General features: G+C 38.4%; 1 protein-coding gene across 1 annotated transcript; it reads left to right on the forward strand.

The window, feature by feature from the left end:
- The first annotated feature begins 764 nt into the window (after positions 1-764).
- On the forward strand, positions 765-8,895 carry LOC135102904 (uncharacterized). The gene is made up of 6 exons (XM_064008552.1): positions 765-2,434; positions 6,011-6,274; positions 6,429-6,542; positions 6,805-6,982; positions 8,139-8,205; positions 8,353-8,895. The coding sequence occupies exons 3-6, from the start codon at positions 6,441-6,443 to the stop codon at positions 8,369-8,371; spliced, it is 366 nt and encodes a 121-aa protein (XP_063864622.1). The 5' UTR covers positions 765-2,434; positions 6,011-6,274; positions 6,429-6,440; the 3' UTR covers positions 8,372-8,895.
- Positions 8,896-23,071: the final 14,176 nt, after the last annotated feature.

A 23,071-nucleotide genomic window follows, 5' to 3' on the forward strand; every position in this document is an offset into this window, starting at 1 on the left:
GGCGTGACAGTCCTGAAATCAGTGGTAGAGATCTTCATGTCACTGATATCATCTGAATTTTGAAAAGTTCAGAGCATGTCGTCAGCTGCAGCACGGTGCAGTACAGTCCCCTCACAGTGCTTTCCTGTTCCAGTCTCAGGATATAAGGTAATAACCTCAGTGTATCCCTTAGTACGCTGACGTAGTATCTTGGTCAGCATGACAGAAGCCATGGTGATGCTGGGAGCCTTCCTGACTTACCTGGGAGGTCTTATCCTTCTCTCTAGCCTTTACTTGCTTTCACCTTCGCCGCCATCCTCGTCCCTACAGTTCATATTATTCTTCTTCCTGCAGGAGTCTCCGCTGTGGCCGACGAAGCAGGACTGTTGACATCGTGGACTCACTCATGTGCCTTCGGGGTCGCGGAGTAGCCATCAAGCTCAAGCTTGAACACATCATGTCCACCGTGTACAGAGAGGGGATACACACGCCCACAGCTGTACAACAGCTGCTGCTACACATCTGTACTTTACGCCACCCATTCTTTGCATTCTGATCTTGCTCTTCATAGAGCAAACAGGACAGTACACCGCCCTCACCTACACTGTCAAAAAAGAGAGAGAGAGAGAGAGAGAGAGAGAGAGAGAGAGAGAGAGAGAGAGAGAGAGAGAGAGAGAGAGAGAGAGAGAGTGTGTGTGTGTGGGTGTGTGTCAAATATAAGAAGACAAATACATTTTATATTCTCTAACCACGCACGCACGCAATCACGCATGCATACACACACACACACACACACACACACACACACACACACACACACACACACACACACACTCGTCTCGAGGTCAATTACATCATGACAGTTTATTTTTTCTCCTCCTAACCTAAAAGAAGGCTGCGTTGTTGTCTGCGATCTAGACTGCACATGAACAGCAGACAACGTAAAAGATATCACTCGACATTTGTCTTACCAGGAAGGACCGAATGAAGGTTAAAGAAATAGAGGAGGATGCGGCATGATATCATCTTGGTCAGCGCTAAGAATCTTGAGTGGGCCGGCTTGCATTTTCTAGAAATCTAAAGTTCTTCGGAGAGTTACGGGCTTGGAGAAGGAAGAAGAGAGAAGGATGTCAGTAGCGGTAGTGTATCTTCCATTCTGTTCTCTCTCTCTCTCTCTCTCTCTGGACAACGAGACTACATAATATTATTTAGTAACAACGATGAACTGTCCATGTAAAGGTCCATGGTGTGAGACGCGGGGTGGAGTGGCCATGTAGACTCAGCACAGATCCACCCGTTTACCAACCTAATAATTATACATTTAATTTCTCTTTAATTCACCACCATTATTGGACACCATTGCGCTCCTCTATTTCTATAACATTACTAAGTTTACTCTGCCCAGTCAGAAATTTTAGAGAGATCAGAAATCAAGTGTTCTGTGGCTTCCCTGCGTGAACTGTTTACTTCCTGAAGGGTTACACACACATCTGTACGTGACATTCCTGTTAGTTTATTTCTTTGGTGGTTGTTTTTCTTCTGTTTTAATATTTTTTCTATTGTTTATTTATGTTTTGTCCCTTGTTTCTTTGTTCGATGGTAATTTAGTTATTTATTTTTTCGTAGAACGTCAGTAAAACATAAAGGAAAATCTGCCCTCCGTCCTGTAATATTTGGGAAAATGTTAGGCTTTGTAGGATATCTCGTCTTACCTCTCGCGCTCCCTCCTTCCTAGGCATTGAAAAAGTGCGGGAAATTTGAAGGTTTATAAATGCACTGTTGTGTGTATGTGTGTGTGAGTGTTATTGCTAGTTATCTCTCTCTCTCTCTCTCTCTCTCTCTCTCTCTCTCTCTCTCTCTCTCTCTCTCTCTCTCTCTCAGTAGTTGCACAGGTCTTCAAGGGTATTTTTACGGTTTTAGTGACAGATTAACAACATTTCTACATTAATAATAGGAGAAACACCATTGAAAACCCTGATAATCATCTTTATAGCTTTGAAAAACAGTCGTGAGGAGAGAGAGAGAGAGAGAGAGAGAGAGAGAGAGAGAGAGAGAGTAGGAGCATTTCAGTTGAGCCTATTCTGCCCTGGTTCGTGTTTGCTGCGGTGACACGGTGCCGCACTGAGTGAAGATTGCGTTCATAATCACTTATCGGGGGTGGAGTGGGGAAAGGAGAGTCAGGAAGTGAGAATATTTATATTATTTGACATATTATTTGATAGCATGTCAACTTTTGTGTGTGTGTGTGTGTGTGTGTGGGTGTGGGTGGGTGTTGGATCAGTGACAGGTGGCGCTGGGGAGTTACCATGGCGAGCGGCTGGCTGGCTGCAGTGTTTTGGTCAGCACTGGTCAATCTTGCCCTACACGCTCTATTAACCAGTGTTTCCGTCTTCCCGACACCTTCTTCCTGCACCAAGCACCGTCAAGCATCACCAGAGAGGCACGAGTACGTAAGGTAAGTCCAGCGGGGCCAGTCTCTCCTCAGTCAGCCTTACTGCCTTCACAACACCCTAATCCTCCCTGTAGTGTCTTGTATTCGTTTATTTAGGATTCATTATTCGTTATTTATTTTTTTTAGGGGTTAATTATTTATATTTAGGTTTTGTTTACGTCTGAGTCTGGAAAGAGTTGGAAATTTATTCAAATATTTAATGTTCGCCAATATGTAAACAAGCTGTCAGCTGTGTTATTAGCCATTATTTGCCTCGTCTCTCATTTATTGTAAGCCTAACATATCACAAGATGGATCCACATGTCTAGCCTTCATATCCGCTGGTCAGATATATCCGTCATTGCCTGGTTTTGGTGTTATATAGGAATAAATAAGGCAACATGGCCGCCGGCTCCCCCACTGAGGTCGCCGCCGAGGGCCGCCATGATGGACCGGCACCTGTTCCGGCTTGTTGGTTCCAATATTATTTTTTTTTTTCTGAATTAATTTATTTGGCTTGTATAGTAAGATTTTATGGTTTCTAAAAATATTTCGTTGCTTTTGAAGTGTTTTTCTTGCTTCAGTTAAGTAAATGTGCTGAATTTGGTGTTGTTTTTTATGTAAATAAGAGGCAGTTTGTACGGTGAAATTTACCCAGCCTGGTTTTTGGCTTTTTTATTTGAGGCATTAATGAAGATTTTATTGCTTCAAAAAATCGTTTATGATTTTTAAAGTATGTTGCGTTCCTGTTGAGTTAAGTATGTGGAATTTGAATAGGCTTATTGTCCTGTTGAAAGTGGTGATTTTGTCATTTTTTAGCTTCTTTATTTTTTTTATTGTAGCTTGTAACTAAGTGTGCATTATTTTAAAAAATAGTTCAGGTTTTTTAAAATGTTTTTTTTACCAGTGAAAAGTGGAATAGGTGGACTTTTCAGTGTTTTTATTGGTGTCAAAATTTCCAACACTTTTTCCATATTTCACATAATATTTCTTTATAACTACTGAGACTGGAGGTGTTTTGATATTGTGAATATTAATTAAAGTAATTGTCAAGTCAGAATATATAATGCATTCGAGCCTAGCTTCATTTTTTCTATGGGTCAATTTCAAAATGAAATACGTTACGTACGTATGGCAGCGGGGCGCCGGCACCTCGCCTGTGACGTCATCAAGGATTCGTGACTCGGTCTGCTCCAGTGTCTCCTCAATATTTACCGTAATTTCCAGTGTTTTCCAAGTATTTCCAGTTGTTTCTAAAGTCAGGTGTGTAGATAGTTGTAGTAGAAGGAAGAAAATAAGAGAAATGAAAGAGGAGAAGGAAGAAATAAAAAGAAATGGAGGAGGAGGCAAAACAGGTAAACAATATTTAGCATAGTTTCCCTTGCTGCGCTGCAGTTCTCTGTAATATTTGGTGTGTTTTGGGTGTTTTACGTGTTTAGGATGTATGTAGGAATGTTGTGGGGTGTTTAGAGTGTGTTTTGGTGGTGTTTAGGTGTGTTTTGGGTGTATATTTGCTGTTATCATTGTGTTTTGGGTGAATTTTGGGTGTTTTAAATGTGGTTTAGGATGTTTTTAGTTATATTGTAAGTGGTTTGAGTCGTGTGGGGTGTTTTGAGTATATTGTGGGATGTTTTTGTGTGTTATGGGTGTGTTTGGGCGTATATTGAGGTGTAGTGAGTTTGTTTTGGGTTTATTTTCTGTTTTAAGTGTTTTGGTGAGTTTGGGTATGTGTGTTGGGTCTTTTGAGGTGTATTTGATTGTGTGCAAGTAGTTTTGGGTCTTTAAGGGTGTGTTTGTGGCGTGTTTGTGGTGTTGAGTGGTGCTTTAAGTGTGTTTTGGATGTTTTGATGTGTTTTGGGTGTGTTTGATGAGTTTTGGGGTGTTGTAGTGTATTTTGGGTGTTTTAAATCTTTTGAGTGTGTTTGGATGAGTTTTAGGTATATTGGGGTGCTTTGAGTGTGTTTTGGATAAATTTAGCGTGGTTGGGGTGGGTTATTTGGATGTTTTTAGATGTTACGGGGTGTTTTGAGTGAATATTCAATATTTGGTTGTGTTTAGGTGAGTGTAGTGGGTATTTTGGGGTGTTGTGATGTGTTTTGGTTGTGTTTTGGATGTTTTGAGTGTATTTTGAGTGTGTTTTGGTAAGTTTTGTTGCATGTAGGGATGTTGAGTGTTTTATATATATATATATATATATATATATATATATATATATATATATATATATATATATATATATATATATATATATATATATATATATATATATATAAAATGGGAAGGCAATGAGAAGAGGGACAAAAGAACATGGGATGCACCGCCTGTGTTCATACCGGGATCTGATGTCAGTTCTTGTGAAGGGCCAGAATGCATATTCCTGAAGTCTGGAAGGAGTCGTCCGCCAGCCTGTATGGCCACTAGGCTGTAGCTCCAAAACTAACTGTAGGATTCTCTCTAAAATAGTCTCATTGAGATTCTCGCACAAAATTACCAATACGTAACTTAATCTAACCTAACCTAACCGCTACAAGAGTAAATGGGCCGAAACAATACCAGACTTCGGGAATATACCTCCAGAGGGATACGGGTTAAGGTCACTTCACACACATCAGTGCTGTATTCGTTCCGTGCTGTTCAGTGCTTCAGTGTCAGTAAAAAAAAAATTCATCATTTTGGAATTCGGCGGAAGCATTTACACACGTCCGGCGAAGTACCGTGTTTTGACTGAAGTGATTGTTACGTCTCCTTTCCGTGAAATGGAATATCGTCGTCACTGGTATTTTAAAAATTTTCACGGATGTCGGACAAGTGTTTGAAATAAAATAAAAGAAATTGAAATGGTGATAAATACTCTTTTTAATTGATGTAATTAATCACATTGTACATTATACTTACCACAACACACCACATCACACCACACCACATCATAACACACCACACCATACCACACCACACCACACATCACTGAGCAATGTCATCAAACAGTTTTTGGACATTCTTAAGTACTGGAAAATTTTTGTTTCATCATTAATTAATTCCTCGTACAGAGTAGCAAAATCTCCTTCAGTTTCTCTTTTTCTTCCACATTTCATGTACCCACTTTTCTTTTCTTTATTTTTTGCTAAGCAAGCATCTTGCTCTTCATCAAGAATTATGACAATCATAGCCAACTCCACGTCTGAAAGGATATGTGTGCATAGACGTCACGAAAGCGACATGGATATCATTAACACTAAACCTATACGATACTAATACTGATAGGTGTGAAACCACCTTTGAGTGTACTATTCAGATAGTGTACCCACTATCTGCCAATTTCACTGGGACAAAAGCACAATTAGGTGATTGTTAAGAAGAAGAAGAACAACAATAATAATAATAATAATAATAATAATAATAATAATAATAATAATAATATAATAAAAGGAGTTAAGCCATCTATATAGTTAGCTAGATTGATATTATCATTATTATTGTTATCATCATTATTACATATCAAGGTATTGTTACATTATTATTAATAATGTTATTATTATTATTATTATTATTATTATTATTATTATTATTATTGTTATTATTATTATCATTATCACATTTCAGCTATCCAACATCAGAACAGTATATGAATATGGCAAATGCTGTTTTGACATCATTTCCTGCCATCCAGAGAAACAGTGATCTCGAGGAGCATGAATTGCAGCTGCAATGGAAATTGCACATCCAGCACAAGTTTCAGAATTCAAGAAAGAGGCAGGATTCCTCAGTGACTGAGGTGACGTCAAGGAAAAAGAAGATCCCTTGCATAGCGCCAAAAGAGACTACGTTTCCACTGATGTATGGAGTAAAGGCTTACCTTCCACCAAGGTATATATATATATATATATATATATATATATATATATATATATATATATATATATATATATATATATATATATATATATATATGAGGGAGAGAGGGAGGCTGGCGGGACAGTCAACTTATGAAAACTAATTTTACTTTAATGATTTTCCTCAGGCTGAACGCCTCATGCAGTTGACACTCTCTGAGAGACGCAAAAAAATAATCAATGGGAACATTCTTGTAGCAGAAATCCTGAACTTGTACCCGTGGATTCAGACTTTTGATGGCGTAAGTGTGTATATATGTACACTTTATGGATTTTGCTACATATTGTTACTAATTGTCAACTTTATTTGTAGGGCTATAATGTATATAGCTATTTATATTTTATAGTAGGTAATTGATATTTAACTACCGGTACTTCCATTCTCCCTCTCAGGCTCAAAGGCCTCAGTGACGGGAGATAAGCACTCATAACTAAGTACAGTTATTGCAGATGCTCATCTCTGTAACCTTCACTTATAATGATTTGATGCTTATACCTTTACAGATAATCAAGGAGTTCCTGAGATTAGAACCACAAGCGGATGAACTAGACCCAAGAGTAGCAGTTTTGAAAGGGCTGGAGAAATATAGCCTCCCAATAATTGCCATTCTCAAAAAAAGAAAAGCAGTTCCTCTGTATATGGAAACCTTACTTGAACTCTATGACCACGATGAAAGTCAATGTGAGTAATGTCTAGTTCAACTTGTTCATTTCAGTAGCTGGTAGCAATTTAATATATGTATCTTTTCATCATTAGCAATGCATCTTTCACTTTTATAAGCCTAGTATTCATGAAACTATGCTGCATGCAAAAACCAAACATTGTATTAAGCATGACCTATCTAACTGTAATGCTTGCACCAATTTCTATAAAGGTACTAATTTAATTGTTAAATTCCTGCTCTTCTATCAAATTTTTGGCTGAGTGCTATGGCTAAATAATTGTTTGCAGCATAAGTGATGTTAAAGATTTTAATAGGTGTAAAGCATCTCTCTCTCTCTCTCTCTCTCTCTCTCTCTCTCTCTCTCTCTCTCTCTCTCTCTCTCTCTCTCTCTCTCTCTCTCGTAAGGAAAGACATTATTTCTAGTGTAAATAAACCCAATAGGCTGTCCAATTTGAAATTCAAAATGTAAATATTATCAATCTTTTTAGAAATGTTAGCTGTATCCTCTTCCCTTGCAGTCCAATAAGACAGGTCACTAATTCGTGTGGAGATAGAATTCTTGGAGTCACCTTTGCCGGCACTAGCGCAAGTGCAAACAGTCTGATAAAGGTTTCTTCCTTGGTTGTGATGAAGTTCAGGACTTCTCACACTGTTTTGGTGGATATGATGAGAAGAATCGGGAGTTCGGAACATCAGTGCGTTAGGTCGGGGCATGTAGGTTCGGCTGGGGTTTTCTTTCTTTCTTTCTTTCTTTTTTTTTTTCGATCAGTACTCATCATATTCTTATGAGGACTTGCTAGACAAAGCATTATTGCATTATGATATTACCCAAATAATGTCTCAAGTAAAAAACATAACCGCATACTCGTACAAAAGATTTGCTGCTGTGACACAAAGGACAAAAATCATTAGTATACTGGTCGTTCTGAGCATTCAATCAAAATGCTTGTCATTCATATAATTAGTAGAACCATCGAGGAGCTTTATTTTTGTTAATTTTTATGTGATAAAGCAATAATTACAGGAGACTTTTAAAAGATTGGTACTCAAATTAGTGGACTGTCCTATTGGATGTGACCATATCTTCACTTTTTCCTTACACAGTTAATTTTCTTTTGTTTATTTGATTTACTTATTATCATATTTATTTATATATTTATTTATTTGCACCAGATGCTTGCTTAGTTATATTGGGTTACTTCACCTGCTTGGAGAAAGGAAAGACTCCATTTTTACTAAGGTTAAATTTCAGTACCTTTGATTTTAGAGTGGTGTGTATATATTGAAATTTCTGAATATATTATCACCTTAAGATATACATCTACATATAAATTTTATCTTAATGTCAAAATGTTATTAATGTTTACACTATTATTTCTTCCTTAAGGTACCAGAAGAAGAACTAAGAACAGGGCAGTCTAGTGTGTATTTGATGGTGCACCTGTAGCTGAACCAACATGTATTTCTATGGCTGTAGTCTCATTGGTAGCAGGGCTTTGTGTTTAATATTGAACACCCAAAAAATTGTGAACATTTCCTCCATTTCACAACATCCCATCTCTTAGGTATCAAGTATGACAAAGGTAACACTTCAAAAACAAGATCTCTACTTGTAAAACTCAATGAAGTAAAGACAGAATTGAGCTACAAAAATGCATAAATCTGCTTCCAAATATATTCAACTCCACACATAATGCCTCTCTCTCTCTCTCTCTCTCTCTCTCTCTCTCTCTCTCTCTCTCTCTCTCTCTCTCTCTCTCTCTCTCTCTCTCTCTCTCTCTCTCTCTGTCACACACACACACACACACACACACACACACACACACACACACTAGTCAATTACTAGTTAAAGATTAATCAGTGAAATAAATACATAACATTATGTTAATAAATTTTCTAAAAGGAAAAGGAAATACTTGTACTTCCCCTTCCCCCCAACCCAGTATTCATGAAATCTTACTGAATTGTTATCTTATGTGATATATATATATATATACATATATATATATATATATATATATATATATATATATATATATATATATATATATATATATATATATATATATATATATGAATGGAGAATAGACTCTCTCTCTCTCTCTCTCTCTCTCTCTCTCTCTCTCTCTCTCTCTCTCTCTCTCTCTCTCTCTCTCTCTCTCTCTCTCTCTCTCTCTCTCTCTCTCTCCAAATTGGGAAGTATTCTTCATGTACCATATGATGCATATATATATATATATATATATATATATATATATATATATATATATATATATATATATATATATATATATATATATATATATATATATATATATATATATTTTTTTTTTTTATGCATTTTTTACCTTTTTTTTTTTTTTCTCTATGTTATTGCAAGTGATATGTGAAGCTTCTTTATTACTGTTCTGAGCATTTCTGTAGATTTGTTTAGTTAGTATATCCCATAGAAATACTCACTTTCTTTTTTTGTGTGGCTTTAAAGGATTAATGGTGACATATGGATATGATCTGGGTTAAAAGCTTGTACAAATAAGGTTAAATGTCTATTTTTTGCACTGGTTGTTTCCCTAAGTTTCTTAAAAGTACTGTGATATAATGATTAGCAGTGGACTAATTAATTATTCTTTACAGGGTCGGTAACTCCTTACATTTAATTTATATTAACTTTACTTACATATTTTTTCCTTTAGTTTATGAATGGGAGGAAGGTTTATTATTCATATCTTAAGAGATGCTTACTTTCTTTTCCACATTGCAAGTTTTAGTGATTAATACTCACAAATGTGTATTATTTACTTAATTAAGGCTTGTCAAAACAGGTTGTTTTGTGTTGCTTTTTTTTTTTTTTCTCATGCTAGGATGAAGTGTTACTAATGGAGTTTATTTTTTATATCTGTTTTATATATCATTACAGTTTTGAGGGGAGCTTTCTGTTAAATGTTCAAGTGAAAAGCATATTATACTATAGATGATAAAAATTATAGTGTTTATTTTTTTTATTTATTTTTTTTTTAATGCAATGAAATGGAGGGAACATTTAATTGTATATGAATATATTGAATTTATTACCTATTCTTTCCCTAACCTTGAGACAGCAGTAGCTAGCTGCTAGTATTAAAGGTACTAATGATTCATCATCTGCCTAAGAAAGACTAACTAATTAGTCATTTAATTGACTAACCTATGATCCACTTTACTAATGTGGTTAGTAGAAGCAGTGAACAGTACGAACGCATTAGTCAGATATATTTGAGTAAGACCATACTCAGGTTGAGTGCTCAGTTAGTCACAAATTGACTAACATTATGTTAGTCACTGTGACTAATGCTGCCACTCGTTCTAGACCCATGGGTTTTACTAAGAAAAGTTAGTCAGCACGACTAACTTTGGTTTTGTGTGTATAGACGTCTAAAAAAAGACGTGGAAAAGTGCAGGGTGGTATCATCAGCATAGGAGTGAATAGGACAAGAAGTTTGGTTTTAGAAAATCATTGATGAATTATAGGAAGAGAGTGAATGACAGGACAGAACCCTGAGGAACAACACTGTCAATAGATTTAGGAGAACAGTCACCGTCTACAATAACAATAATAGAACGGTCAGAAAGGAAACTTGTGATGAAGTTACAAAGAGAAGGATAGAAGCTGAACGAGGGTAGTATGGAAATCAAAGCTTTATGCCAGACTCTATCAAAAGCTTTTGATATATCGAAGGCAACAGCGAAAGATTCATCAAAATTCCTAAAAGAGGATGACCAAGACTCAGTAAGGAAAGCCATATCACCTGTAGAGCGGCCTCAACGAAACCCACACTGGCGATCAGAGAGAAATTCGTGAAGTGATAGATGTTTAAGAATCTTCCTGTTGAGGGTAGATTCAGAAACTCCTTCATTGATAGAAAGTGTCAAAATCTTTCAAGATCTAACTCCCCTTGTGACTTCTGGCACCTAGCCAAAAACATCTCCAATAACTTTGTTTCCTCATCTTTCCCTCCTTCATTTCAACCTGATGGCACCACTGCCATCTCATCTAATTCTAAAGCTGAACTCTTCGCTCAAACCTTTGCTAAAAACTCGACCTTGGATGATTCAGGGTTTGTTCTTCCCCCTCCTCCACCCTCTGACTACTTTGTGCTGCCCATTAAGATTCTTCGCAGTGATGTTTTCCATGCCTTAACCCTCGGAAGGCTTATGGACCTGATAGGGTCCCTCCTATTGTTCCCCGAAACTGTGCCTTCGTGCTTGCACCTTGCCTAGTCGAACTCTTTCATCTCTGTCAATCTACCATTCCTTCTTGCTGTAAATTTACCAACATTCAGCCTTCTCCTAAAAAGGGTGATCGCTCTAATTCCTCAAACTACCGTCCAATGGCTTTAATTTCCTGCCTATCTAAAGTTTTTTAATTTATCATCAACAGGAAGATTCTTAAATATCTATCACTTCACAACCTCCTATCTTATCGCCAGTATGAGTTCCGTCAAGGCCACGCTACTGGGTATTTTCTGGCTTTCATTACTGAGTCTTGCTCATTCTCTTTTAGAGATTTTGGTGAAACTTTTCTGTTGTCTTGGACATATCAAAAGCTTTTGATAGAGTCTAGCACAAAGTTTGATTTCCAAACTACCCTCCTATGGCTTCTCTCCTTCTCTCTGTAACTTCATCTCAAGTTTCTTCTCTGACCGCTCTATTGCTGCTGTTGTAAACGATCACTGTTCTTCTCCTAAATCTATTAACAGCGGTTTCTTGTCCTATCCACTCCTACCTGATGATACCACCCTGCACTTTTCCACGTCTTTTAGTAGACGTCCAAACCCTTCAGAAAGTAAACAGTTTACACAGGGAAGCCACAGAACCCCTGACTTCGGATCTCTCTAAAATTTCGGATTCGGGCAGAACAAACTTAGTAGTCTTTGTAGGATTTTTCGGTGACGCGAATCGTTTATTGCATTCGGTCAAACCTGAAGACACATAATAAACATAAGACGTGCATTACATACTGTATTAACATCATGCATCACTAATCATGAATTATGCTAATTAGGGCAATCGACCCCTCGTAATACAGATGTGGAACTCACGTAAACGTTTGGGGTCCTATGGAGGCCTGTCACCAAGCAACACCTGCGTCTATATTGTAGTGGTCCGATCTTTCCTGAAGTAGTCACACTCTAACTCGATGGCGGTACAAAGGAATCTGTCCCTCCGAGCTTCGTTCCTGCTGGCCCTCCGCGCCTCACGCCTGCCCGTCTTACATATTCAGGACATGCCATCAACGTTGCTTCATTGATGGCATGTCCTGAATATGTGTCTTTTGTTTACATCTATTTTTCAGTGTTATTATGTATGTTCATATGTAGCCCATAACATCATGTTTCTAGAGTCTTCGTTTACGTTTACACGTATTTTATACATGTTACTATATGTATGGAACAACAAAGGTTTGCTGCTTTAAGGCGCAATAAATTTATACACCCCACCCTTAGGTCAGCAATAGTTCCTGGGTGACTCATTCCTCTACGGAGATCCCTCTGTGTCTTATCTACCCTTCGCGCCATGCCATCAACTTTACCACGTAAACACAACCATCACTACTTCTCTGCAGCTAAGCTCTCCACAGCTAGTCCCTCTCACACATCTCCACTACTTTGATTAACTACTATAATGAATTCAGTTTCCATAATATATACTCTAATTAACTTAGTTTCCTTAGTGTTATCCATGCTTCATATACTAGTTCACTTCAACTCTCATAACACAGATCATATTATTTAGCATACGCTTGCTCAACAGCAACTTTCATCTGCATCCGGTCTTTCATCCGCTCGGCGGTAAAAGTCTTCAGTGCCTCAAAACTTAATTCCTCCATCTATCAACTTGACACAACCTCCCAGACAACTATCCCCTCTTCTTCAGTGACACTCATCTCAACCCCTCTTCTACACTGAACATCCTCGGTCTATCCTTTACTTATAATCTAAACTGAAACTTCATATCTCATCTCTAACTAAAACAATTTATGTGAAGTTAGGCGTTCTGAGTCGTCTCCGCCAGTTTTTCTCACCACATGTATGGTGATGGATCCCACTCATACCGCTCTATTAGACAGGGTGGAGTCAAAAGCTTTTCGTCTTATCAACTCCTCTCCTCTAACTGACTGTCTTCAGCCTCTTTCTCATCGCCGCAATGTTGCATCTCTTGCTATTTTCTACCGCTATTTTCACGCTAACTGCATGCCTCTCCTCCTGGGGTCTCGCTGCACAAGACTTTCTTCTTTCTTTCTCCCCTATTCTGTCCACGTCTCTAATGTAAGAGTTAACCAGTATTCTCAGTCATTCACCCCTTTCTCTGATAAACTGGAACTCCCTGTCTGCTTCTGTATTTGTACCTTCGTATGACTTGGGGTGTGTTCCAAAGTTTATGTAAACTTACATAAAACACTCCTTTTGGGACAGTCGATCAGATGGAGCTATCAAAAATGGCCGCCCTCAGCGATCTTCTAAGCTGAAGAGCTCGCTGACGATCCTGTACTAGACGTTATGGACGTTATTCATAGAAGAAATGAAGTCTTAAGGAGGCAAGAGGAGGAGAGAGAAGAGAGGCCACAGAGTCCTGTGAGAGTCAGGGATTGTGTTTGTTTATCAATAGTACCCGCACGCGCGGGGAAAGCGTACTAGCCCTCCGGCCCGTGGGCTTCCGTTAGCTCACAGTGAGATCACGACCCCCCAAAAATACGTTCCGGCTTATTTACTGGCTGCCTCCCCCCCCCCCCCCTTCCCCGGGAACTGGTCCTCCGCTTAACGATAAGACATAATTTGCAATATCCCTAATAGTTTAGACTCCTACATTCACAAATTATTCTTGAACATTCTTGCTAATGGTCCCACGTACTCCTCTATTCTAACACTGTCTATTAATAATTTTTGGATCTAAATATTAAGAAAGAATTTATCTCAAAAATACATAATATTATCAGTTCTGGCATATTTTCTCTTAACCCACAATGTTTTGTGATTGGGATTTTTCATGTGACTGGCCCAAGAGAACCCGGGAATATGAATATTTTTCAGTTGCCTTGTAAACCAAGGGATATTACTCCGCACCATCTCCAAACATCAGCAACTAATTTAACGATCTGTAGCTTACAATATCATTTAATTTTCTTGTGCCACAGTTTTACTAATTCCAAAAGTATATACAAAATTTTGTTTACATAACCAAGAAGAAACTAAATTTTTATATTCATGACCGTTCTTTAGGCTATAAAATTAATTTCATGGGATTATTATTATTTGGATGGTAATGTCTTCTCCCCCCCTTTTTTTTTCCTAATTGCTATTTTGTCCCATGACAAGTTTATTTCTATAGACATTGCTACTACAAAAAAACTGTTCATTGTGTGTGGCGTTGACTGAAAGGATGACGTGAAAATAACTATAATTACATCCCCAATGAAACAAACTGCTTTGGATGAAGGTGTGTTTTTGTCAAAAAGAACTTCACTTTTAATAAGGCGTCAGCCGAGTGTTTCACTATTTCTCACAGCAGGAGAAATAAAGTAAAGATCATTGGTGTGTGAGACGCGAAACAACAAAAACAGCGCGCCACTTTCATTGGCAGCCGGTAGTTACACAGTAATTTAGTCTGATGCCGACCGTTACTTTATAACAGTGGTAAAAACTCAGTTATTTTTTTTCTTTTCCTTATAAACCTAACCTTATTTCCGTTATTAGTTTTCACGGCATAAATTTTATACCTGTTAATCCAAATTATTCCAGGATCGATCGCTTGTGAGCTGAATGCACCAGTTACTACACCACAGATCCCAGGCTGCTTGGAAACAATTTGGATTTTATTCCTTCACGCTGTGGCCGCTGTTCACTTAGCAAGGAACGGGTACAAGATCAAAGTGGAGTACCTTAATAATTGTAACCTAGCACTCCCACCACGGCGAGGTGAGCCATGCATCTCAACACGCAGCCGCTCACTTGCTATGGACTTGCTCTCAGTGACAAAAACGCGCGTTCACATTTCCAGTATATCCATAATCATGCAGTGTAACGGTAATTCTCATAAAGCATTTTATCTAGCTTTTTGTCTTGCAGTATCCCCAAAGAGGAAAATTAACATTATGAATACCATAAAATGCGTCTTCCTTACCATTGACTTGCAATTGCCCTCACTTATCAACTGTCCGCCTATCTGAAAATCCTGTACACGTGTCCTGAGCGGCTCTCTCTCTGTGCAGTGCGATGAGGGAAGTTTCTCCTTTACAAAGGCCTGTGATTAGTGTGGGCCCTTGCCTTGCTAGAGAAAACAAGAGCCATATTTGGGTGGCTAACTCAAGTAGAATTCACCCAAACTAACGTAATTATAGTTTTGAAGTTGGGAAGTTCATATGCATAAACATATAAGAAATAGGTTCTTTCTTGCTATCATATTATAGAAAAAAAACTATACACATTAATATAATTCATATAAAAAAGAATATTAAGAGTCACAAAAATTTTCATCTGCAATTCGATAGATTTTAGGAGAAACATCATTACAATCCTATTATTATTTGGCTTATTTGTTTGTTTACTTATTTATTCATTTATATATCACTGTTTTTTTTCTTCTCGCACTGGAAACATCAATGAACGCCCTTAACAACCAGATAAAAATGTAACATGTGGGCTCAGGACAATAAACACCCGATAGAAGACTCCAGACGCAGCATGCGCTCCTCGTCAGGCAAACTGTTAGGTATACGCACATCTGTAGACACAAAGGCCGTGGACAATTCAGATCAATATGAGCAACTCTGAGTCATGTAGGTAAACACTTGGTCCTCGATTACTTCAGTGACACACACACACACACACACACACACACTATCACTCATGAAAAAAAAAAAAAAAAAACAAGATGTGCAAATCAGATCTTAAAAAAGTATTTTTGGAGTGAGGTGCACGTTGTCATACATGTTTAGCAGCATGACAACGCGGCAGTGCAAACAAAATAAATGCTCTGCACGGTGAATAACATGCAGTTATATTCCGCTCCCAGCTTCTCTCCGTGCACGTCATCTCCTCTGACTTCCCCCGTCCTCTAACCCTAAGAAAAAAAAAAAAAAATGAAGGCATCATCATCTATCCTCCACCACGACCAGTAGTCACCCGCCTCATCCACACCTGAAGACGAATCAGCTACCACACCTGTGTTAATACTGATAGCCTCACGTGGACTGACTTTCCAGGCTCACATGACCGCCACGGCTCACAGGATGAATAGCTTCACTACCACCCTCAACCTCCACGGCCAGGACGTGGAGACATCCTAACTCCGACAATGAGATATTTCGTTTCATTAAAAATATGCCGACTTAGCTTATTCAAAACACTCGGAATGCCTGAAGAGATTGTAAGCAATAAAATGTTAAGGATCGAGAATTCGGAAGCTACGGTTTATTGAAACAATGCCTTCATAATAAAATGAATGATGCTTTAACGTATGATCTTGGGACCTACCTTGTTGATGCAGTCGAGGCTTCAAGGGGCAGGATAACCTTGAAAGGCCAGCAGTGTGAGGGTCACAATGTCATGAATCAAATAACGAACCGGAATTATCACACCAGGCAAGTTGATCCAACTTGCCACTCATACCAGGTACCGGCACACCAGCACACTCCTCTGGTGTGCCCCACCATGCCCAAGATAAGGCACTTAACCAACCATCCAAGCAAGCACTTTGTTCAATCTTTTTCACGTTCTATCCAAATTATTATATTTTCAAAACATTCCCATCTGAAGAGACTGTCATCGAAGTACCAATAATTTTTACTGCTAGTTATGATTCTCTCTCCTTATATTTTCTAAATATACAGAGAAAATTATTACCATGTAAATAGACAAGAATGATACCTCATTCCTCGTGTCAATCGGAGGACAGACTCTCGGACACAGTCAGTTACCATCCCTACCTCTGTCTTATTTGTTTATTTTAAATGAAACCCTGTCAGTGCTTCAATCTATAGATATACGGATTTAGTTTAGTGTACATTACGAGGGAAACATCAGTAACAGTCTCAGTAAAAAAATAAAATAATAAAATAAATTAAATTAAATTAAATAGATAAAATTAAATAAGAATGGGGATGTAAAGACGAATGGGTATGTCTCGTCGATCGTAAAGTAAAGATGTACCATAGGTAGCTCTTATCCATATATATATATATATATATATATATATATATATATATATATATATATATATATATATATATATATATATATATATATATATATATATATATATATATATATAAAGAAACATGAACTGTGTGTGTGTGTGTGCTCGGGGTCCTGAACATAGGATCACTGGTTACTTCCTCCTGGAAAACGCTTAGAACTCACACTATCCCGATCTCTGGGTAAAGCCGAAGCTTTTCATTCAGTACCCAGTTACTGGTCGTTCAGCAGTGAAAACCCGTAGTCACGGAACGAACCACGGCCAGTTAAAGTAACAAGAGAATGTTATCCATGTACCCACGGTTGTCTACTTGCCTCGCAACACAGCCAGCTGTTCTGTACAGAAGTAGCTCAGAGTTTATTTATATATTGTAACTAATTTTTGGGTGCAACTGAGACGACTCACACACCACTCATCGCGACAGCGAGGTTTTCACCGCGTACTTACTTGCCGCAGCCAGGGGAAGTGGGACTACATATTTACGTGCTTTTCCATCTGCCTCGCACCTTCCGGGACTCGAACCCAGGTCTCCTCAGGTCTCCTCGGTTGTGGACCCACCGTGCTAACCACTGCACTACTGAGATGTTTCGTGTGTGTGTGTGTGTGTGTGTGTGTTGTTGTCACAAGGAGAAAAAAATAGTTTTGTAGTTAATAATTTAAGATACATAATAATAATAATAATGATGATAATAATAATACTAATAATAACAATAATAATTGTAGCCGCCCGAAGGCAGCTAAAGGATTTTAGACCCACACGGTGACGCGAATCGTTTATTGCATTCGGTCAAACCTGAAGACATACATAATAAACAAAAGACGTGCGTAGCACTACTAACCATTATATACTGTATCAGCATCATGCATCACTAATCATGGATTATGCTAATTAGGGCAATCGACCCCTTGTAATACAGATGTGGAACTCACATGTTTGGAGTCTTAAGGAGGCCCGTCACCAAGCAACACCTGCGTCTGTATTGTAGTGGTCCGATCTTTCCTGGAGTAGTCACACCTTAACTCGGTGGTGATATAAAGGGATCTGTCCCTCCGGGCTTCGTTCCTGCTGGCCCTTGGCGCCTCACGCCTGCCCATCTTACCCTTAGGTTAGCAATAGCTCCTCTACGGAGATACCTCTTTGTCTTACCTACCCTACGCGCTATGTCATCAGCTTACCACGTAAATACGACCCACACTACCTCTCTGCAGCTAAGCTCTCCACAGCTAGTTCCTCTCACACATCTTCACTACTTTGATTAACTACTATAATGAATTCAGTTTCATTAATCTCTACTCTAATTAACTTAGTTTCCTTAGTGTTACCCATGCTTCACATACTAGTTTACTTTAACTCTCATAACACAGATCATGTTATTTAGCATACGCTTGCTCAACAACAACTTCTTTCACCCGCTCGGCGGTCTTCCACCCGCTCGGCGGTAACAATAATAATAATAATAATAATAATAATAATAATTTACTATTATTATCATTATCATTATTATTATTATTATTATTATTATTATTATTATTATTATTATTATTATTATTATTATTTATGATCATCATCATTATTATAGGTAAGTACACTGGACATCTTGCCTCCAGGCCAGTGGCAGTAATCACTACGCAGTTCGCCACCACTTTGTCTGTGGCTCTCGGAAGAAGACAATGATAGTGGTAATTTTGACAGTAATAATAATAATAATAATAATAATAATAATGATAATAATAATAATAATAGTAACAACAATCGTAGCAATAGTGTATCAAAAAAAACCATCCGTCTGGGGATTAAAGGGGCGTATTGGATGTTCGCTGAGGAGTGGTTAAGGTTGATTATTAGTGGATGATATGCCTTACTCATGATAATATTACTCTGCGTTATTCTCGTCAGTTAGTTACGTTACTGGACCTGCATTCCAATGTTCGGTCTGGTTGAGCTACATAAACTTGTGGTAGGTGCAATTGTCTAAGGCAATATGTCTTCACGAAGTGGTTCCCTTTAAAAAATAATTTTATACCACTTTATTATTTTAAGTTTTCTTCTAATTCTTATGTAAACACAAAATATGATTGAAAACTATCACATGCCTAACGGAGAGAAGTAACGTTAGAGGGACCGTATTTTTTAAACGTTTCGGCTTCTTATCTACAAGCTTGAGTGGAAGTTTTTAGTTTTCAAGGGAGTTTCCTTGACTCTTGTGATAGCTTAACAAAGAGTCAGCATCATCAAAGAGAAACAAATCTTTGAGAATCCAAGTAATAATCTATGTGATCCTTGAAAGATAATCCTTAAAAGAATACAAAGTGCCTCAACACATAATGCCACCTTTCTGTCCTTTCTCGGCCACAATATATATATTGTATATATATATATATATATATATATTGTATATATATATATATTTTTTTTATGTATCTCTTAAGCTGTCATCCTTAATCCAATCTTGTTTGCACACCCTGTCCTCTCCTCCTTTCTCCTTCCCTAACAACTGTCACTCCTAGGCATTCCTTCATTCGTCCTCTCCTCCTTTCCTTTCCCTAACATGTGTCATTAATTCGTCCCCTCCTCCTTTTTCCTTCCCTTACAACTAACTATCTGTGCTATGCTCTCATTCACTACTCCTGTTCCTCCCCCAACACACACACACACACACACACACACGCACACACACACACACACACACATATTACACACACAGACGCGTCACAGCACTCATCAATGCTGACTTCACCAGTCTCCACGTCACACCCACACACCCGAGCTCTCCCCCAGACATCAGACAGCAGCTTTGAGTTCACAGCTGACGTCACAAAATTTATAAAACTGTCGACGTAAATAAACACTCCTCCCCACCTCCTCGTGATTACATCAGTCTGTTCAGAAACCCGAGAGGAGTGCAAACAAACTCTCTCTCTCTCTCTCTCTCTCTCTCTCTCTCTCTCTCTCTCTCTCTCTCTCTCTCTCTCTCTCTCTCTCTCTCTCTCTCTCTCTCTCTGTGTGTGTGTGTGTGTGTGTGTGTGTGTGTAGCTAGGAATCTCACATGAAAGCCTAATGATTAAGATTGTGGTGGTGGTGGTGGGGGTGGTAGAGGTGTTGGTGGCGGTAGTGATGCAGACAAAACTAGTTGGCTCCACTTATTTGCAGTATACATTCTAATAAAGAATTTGGCGTTCAACTAACTATGACTGTCATATGTTCTTGTGCTTCATCATATAACACACTGTTCACTATCTAAACATACAAGCAGCAGAGTATTTTGTTCTTGCTTATGAAGGAAGGACTTCTTGCCGTTCCTAGCTGCCGGTCTTCTTCACACGATGCCATCCTTCTCTATGCTTCCTCTTACGAGGTCAACTTTTTTTCCATCAATCTAATATGTGTGTCTGCATTGTATTTGCATTGAGTCTCATTGATTCCTCCTCCTTGTCACTCATTTTGCCCCTACGTGACTCATTACTCCTCTCCTCGTCAATCATTTCTCCCTTTTTGTTACTCATTCATTCTCTCTGTCACTCATTCCCCTCTCTATGCTATTCATTCATTCCTTCACGCCACTTATTCCCCATTCTTTGTGACTCACTCCTCCCTTTACAACATTCATTCCTCCATTCACGCCACTCACTCCTCACTCTACGCTATTCATTCCTCCCTCTACGTGACTCATTCCTCCTCTCTGTGCCACTCATTCATCCCTCTTTGTCACTCATCTCCCATTTGCAACTCGTCCTTCCCTCTTTGTCACTAATTTATCCCTTTTTGTCACTGATTTTCCCCTTTTGTCACTCATCTCTTCCTTTTTGTCACTCATCTCTCCCTTTTTGCCCTCTCTCTCTCTCTCTCTCTCTCTCTCTCTCTCTCTCTCTCTCTCTCTCTCTCTCTCTCTCTCTCTGTCTCTCTGTCTCTCTCTCTCTCTCATATTTCACGTTTCCACTTGGTACACAGACATAAGAAAGGTTTGTGAGCCACGGACTATCGTCAAACGTTTAGTTATTTGTACTTTCCTCCCAACCTACGCTGTACGCAAAACACATTGCCACACCAAGAACATTATACGCTCCACAATCATCAGTAGCCGTAAATATAACTACATTCTTTGTCTCTTTCGAAACAGTAATTGCTGTAGCGTGGTGATATTAAGCAGCTTAGCAATGACTTCAAAGTGTTGATTCCCTTGTAATGATTTGAAATACTTATTCATCGATTAATTACATGGAACCAGAGGGTGAGAGTAAACAGGTGAGTGAGGGTAAGTCTGCGTTTAGCATGAAGAGGCATGAGTTGGACATTCCAGGTAATGATTGTTACCCTTTACTATTGTGCTGTTAAGGATGCCGATGATCACCAGCCAGCAATGGCACAGTCTTCAGGTCACTGTGCCCCTTGGCAAAAAGGTGAGGCTACTGATGCAATCAGATTGGTCCTTATTTCTTTTAAACAATTTGTTTCTTCATTATATATATATATATATATATATATATATATATATATATATATATATATATATATATATATATATATATATATATATATATATATATATATATATATATATACTTTCATCTTCATGCTCCATCTCTTCTATCACTTTCTCATCCTCAGATCTCCGTGATCCCTCTTCCTCCCACTTTCTCCTGCCCTATACACCTCCTCCTCCTCCTCCTCCTCCTCTCCAACATCCTCAAATCGCATAGAAGGTGCGCGTTTTGCATTTTTTTTTTATTTATTTTTATTTTCCCCTGTCTTACGCTAAATAGACTACGGTGTATATTCTCCCTGGTGGTATGATTTTATCTCGTTCATAGTCACTCACTCACAAATGCACACAAAGGAAGAACAAACAGGAGGATACTTACTGACCCGTGCGAAGCTGTTTGAAGATAAGCAACACTATTGAATATAAAGTAAGAGATGAAGGATGAATAGGAGAACCGAAAGGGCCTCCTTACTCTAAATAGGAAGGAATATTCCCGCAGCAGTGTTGATGGCGCATCAAAATTACCACGTGGAAGCAGTTATGTAAGGGACACTACGAGGCCCTCCTTAATGCTGCCATGCCCCTCCTCCTCCTTCACTAACACAGAGGTTTTGTTCTTTTCGTCAGACTCTTGGTCACACTGTAACCACTTCTCTTGGTACCACCTGCTGTGACACACACGCATTATCTATCTATATATCTATTTATCTATATTTATCTATAAATCTATCTATATATCTGTATGTATCTATCGTTACACACACACACACACACACACACACACACACATACACACACACATCATCATCATCATCATCTTCACCATCGTTCTGGCACTTGACGTATCTGCTCACATTTTTTAGAGTTGAGTCACGTTTCCCTTAATAAACGTTAATATTGCGTTAGATAAGCGGTACCCTTGACTAAGCACTATACGCTCGGTAAGAAGTTCTCCGTATTCTTCAATATATGATGGGCATCATTCTTTCATTTCATACCTGACAGATATTTCTTTTAATAGCGAATAGTGTGAAGTTAGAGCAGATAGTATGACCTTTCTGAGCCTATATCTTATCCCACACTACATCCTGTCGGGAAAGAAAACCGTGGATCTTAAAGCATCGTACACCGGCAGACGGACTTCTCGATGCCCCTGCTCCCCCCATCACCCTCATGACTCTTGCCATATTTGCGTACATTATCCAGTAACGGATGTATTCTTTCTTACAAAAGGTGGAGAGATAACTTAATAAATTAAATCATAACAGTTATATTAGTTAACATCATCCAATTTAATGCAATGAACAATCTAATGATGAGAGTTGAGTGATGGGTCACTGAACAGAGGCATCCTACCTCGGTACTCGATGAGCTGAAGCTGAACGCATCTGCGGA

Source organism: Scylla paramamosain, chromosome 8 (genome assembly GCF_035594125.1).
Source record: "Scylla paramamosain isolate STU-SP2022 chromosome 8, ASM3559412v1, whole genome shotgun sequence".
Lineage (NCBI taxonomy): Eukaryota > Metazoa > Arthropoda > Malacostraca > Decapoda > Portunidae > Scylla > Scylla paramamosain.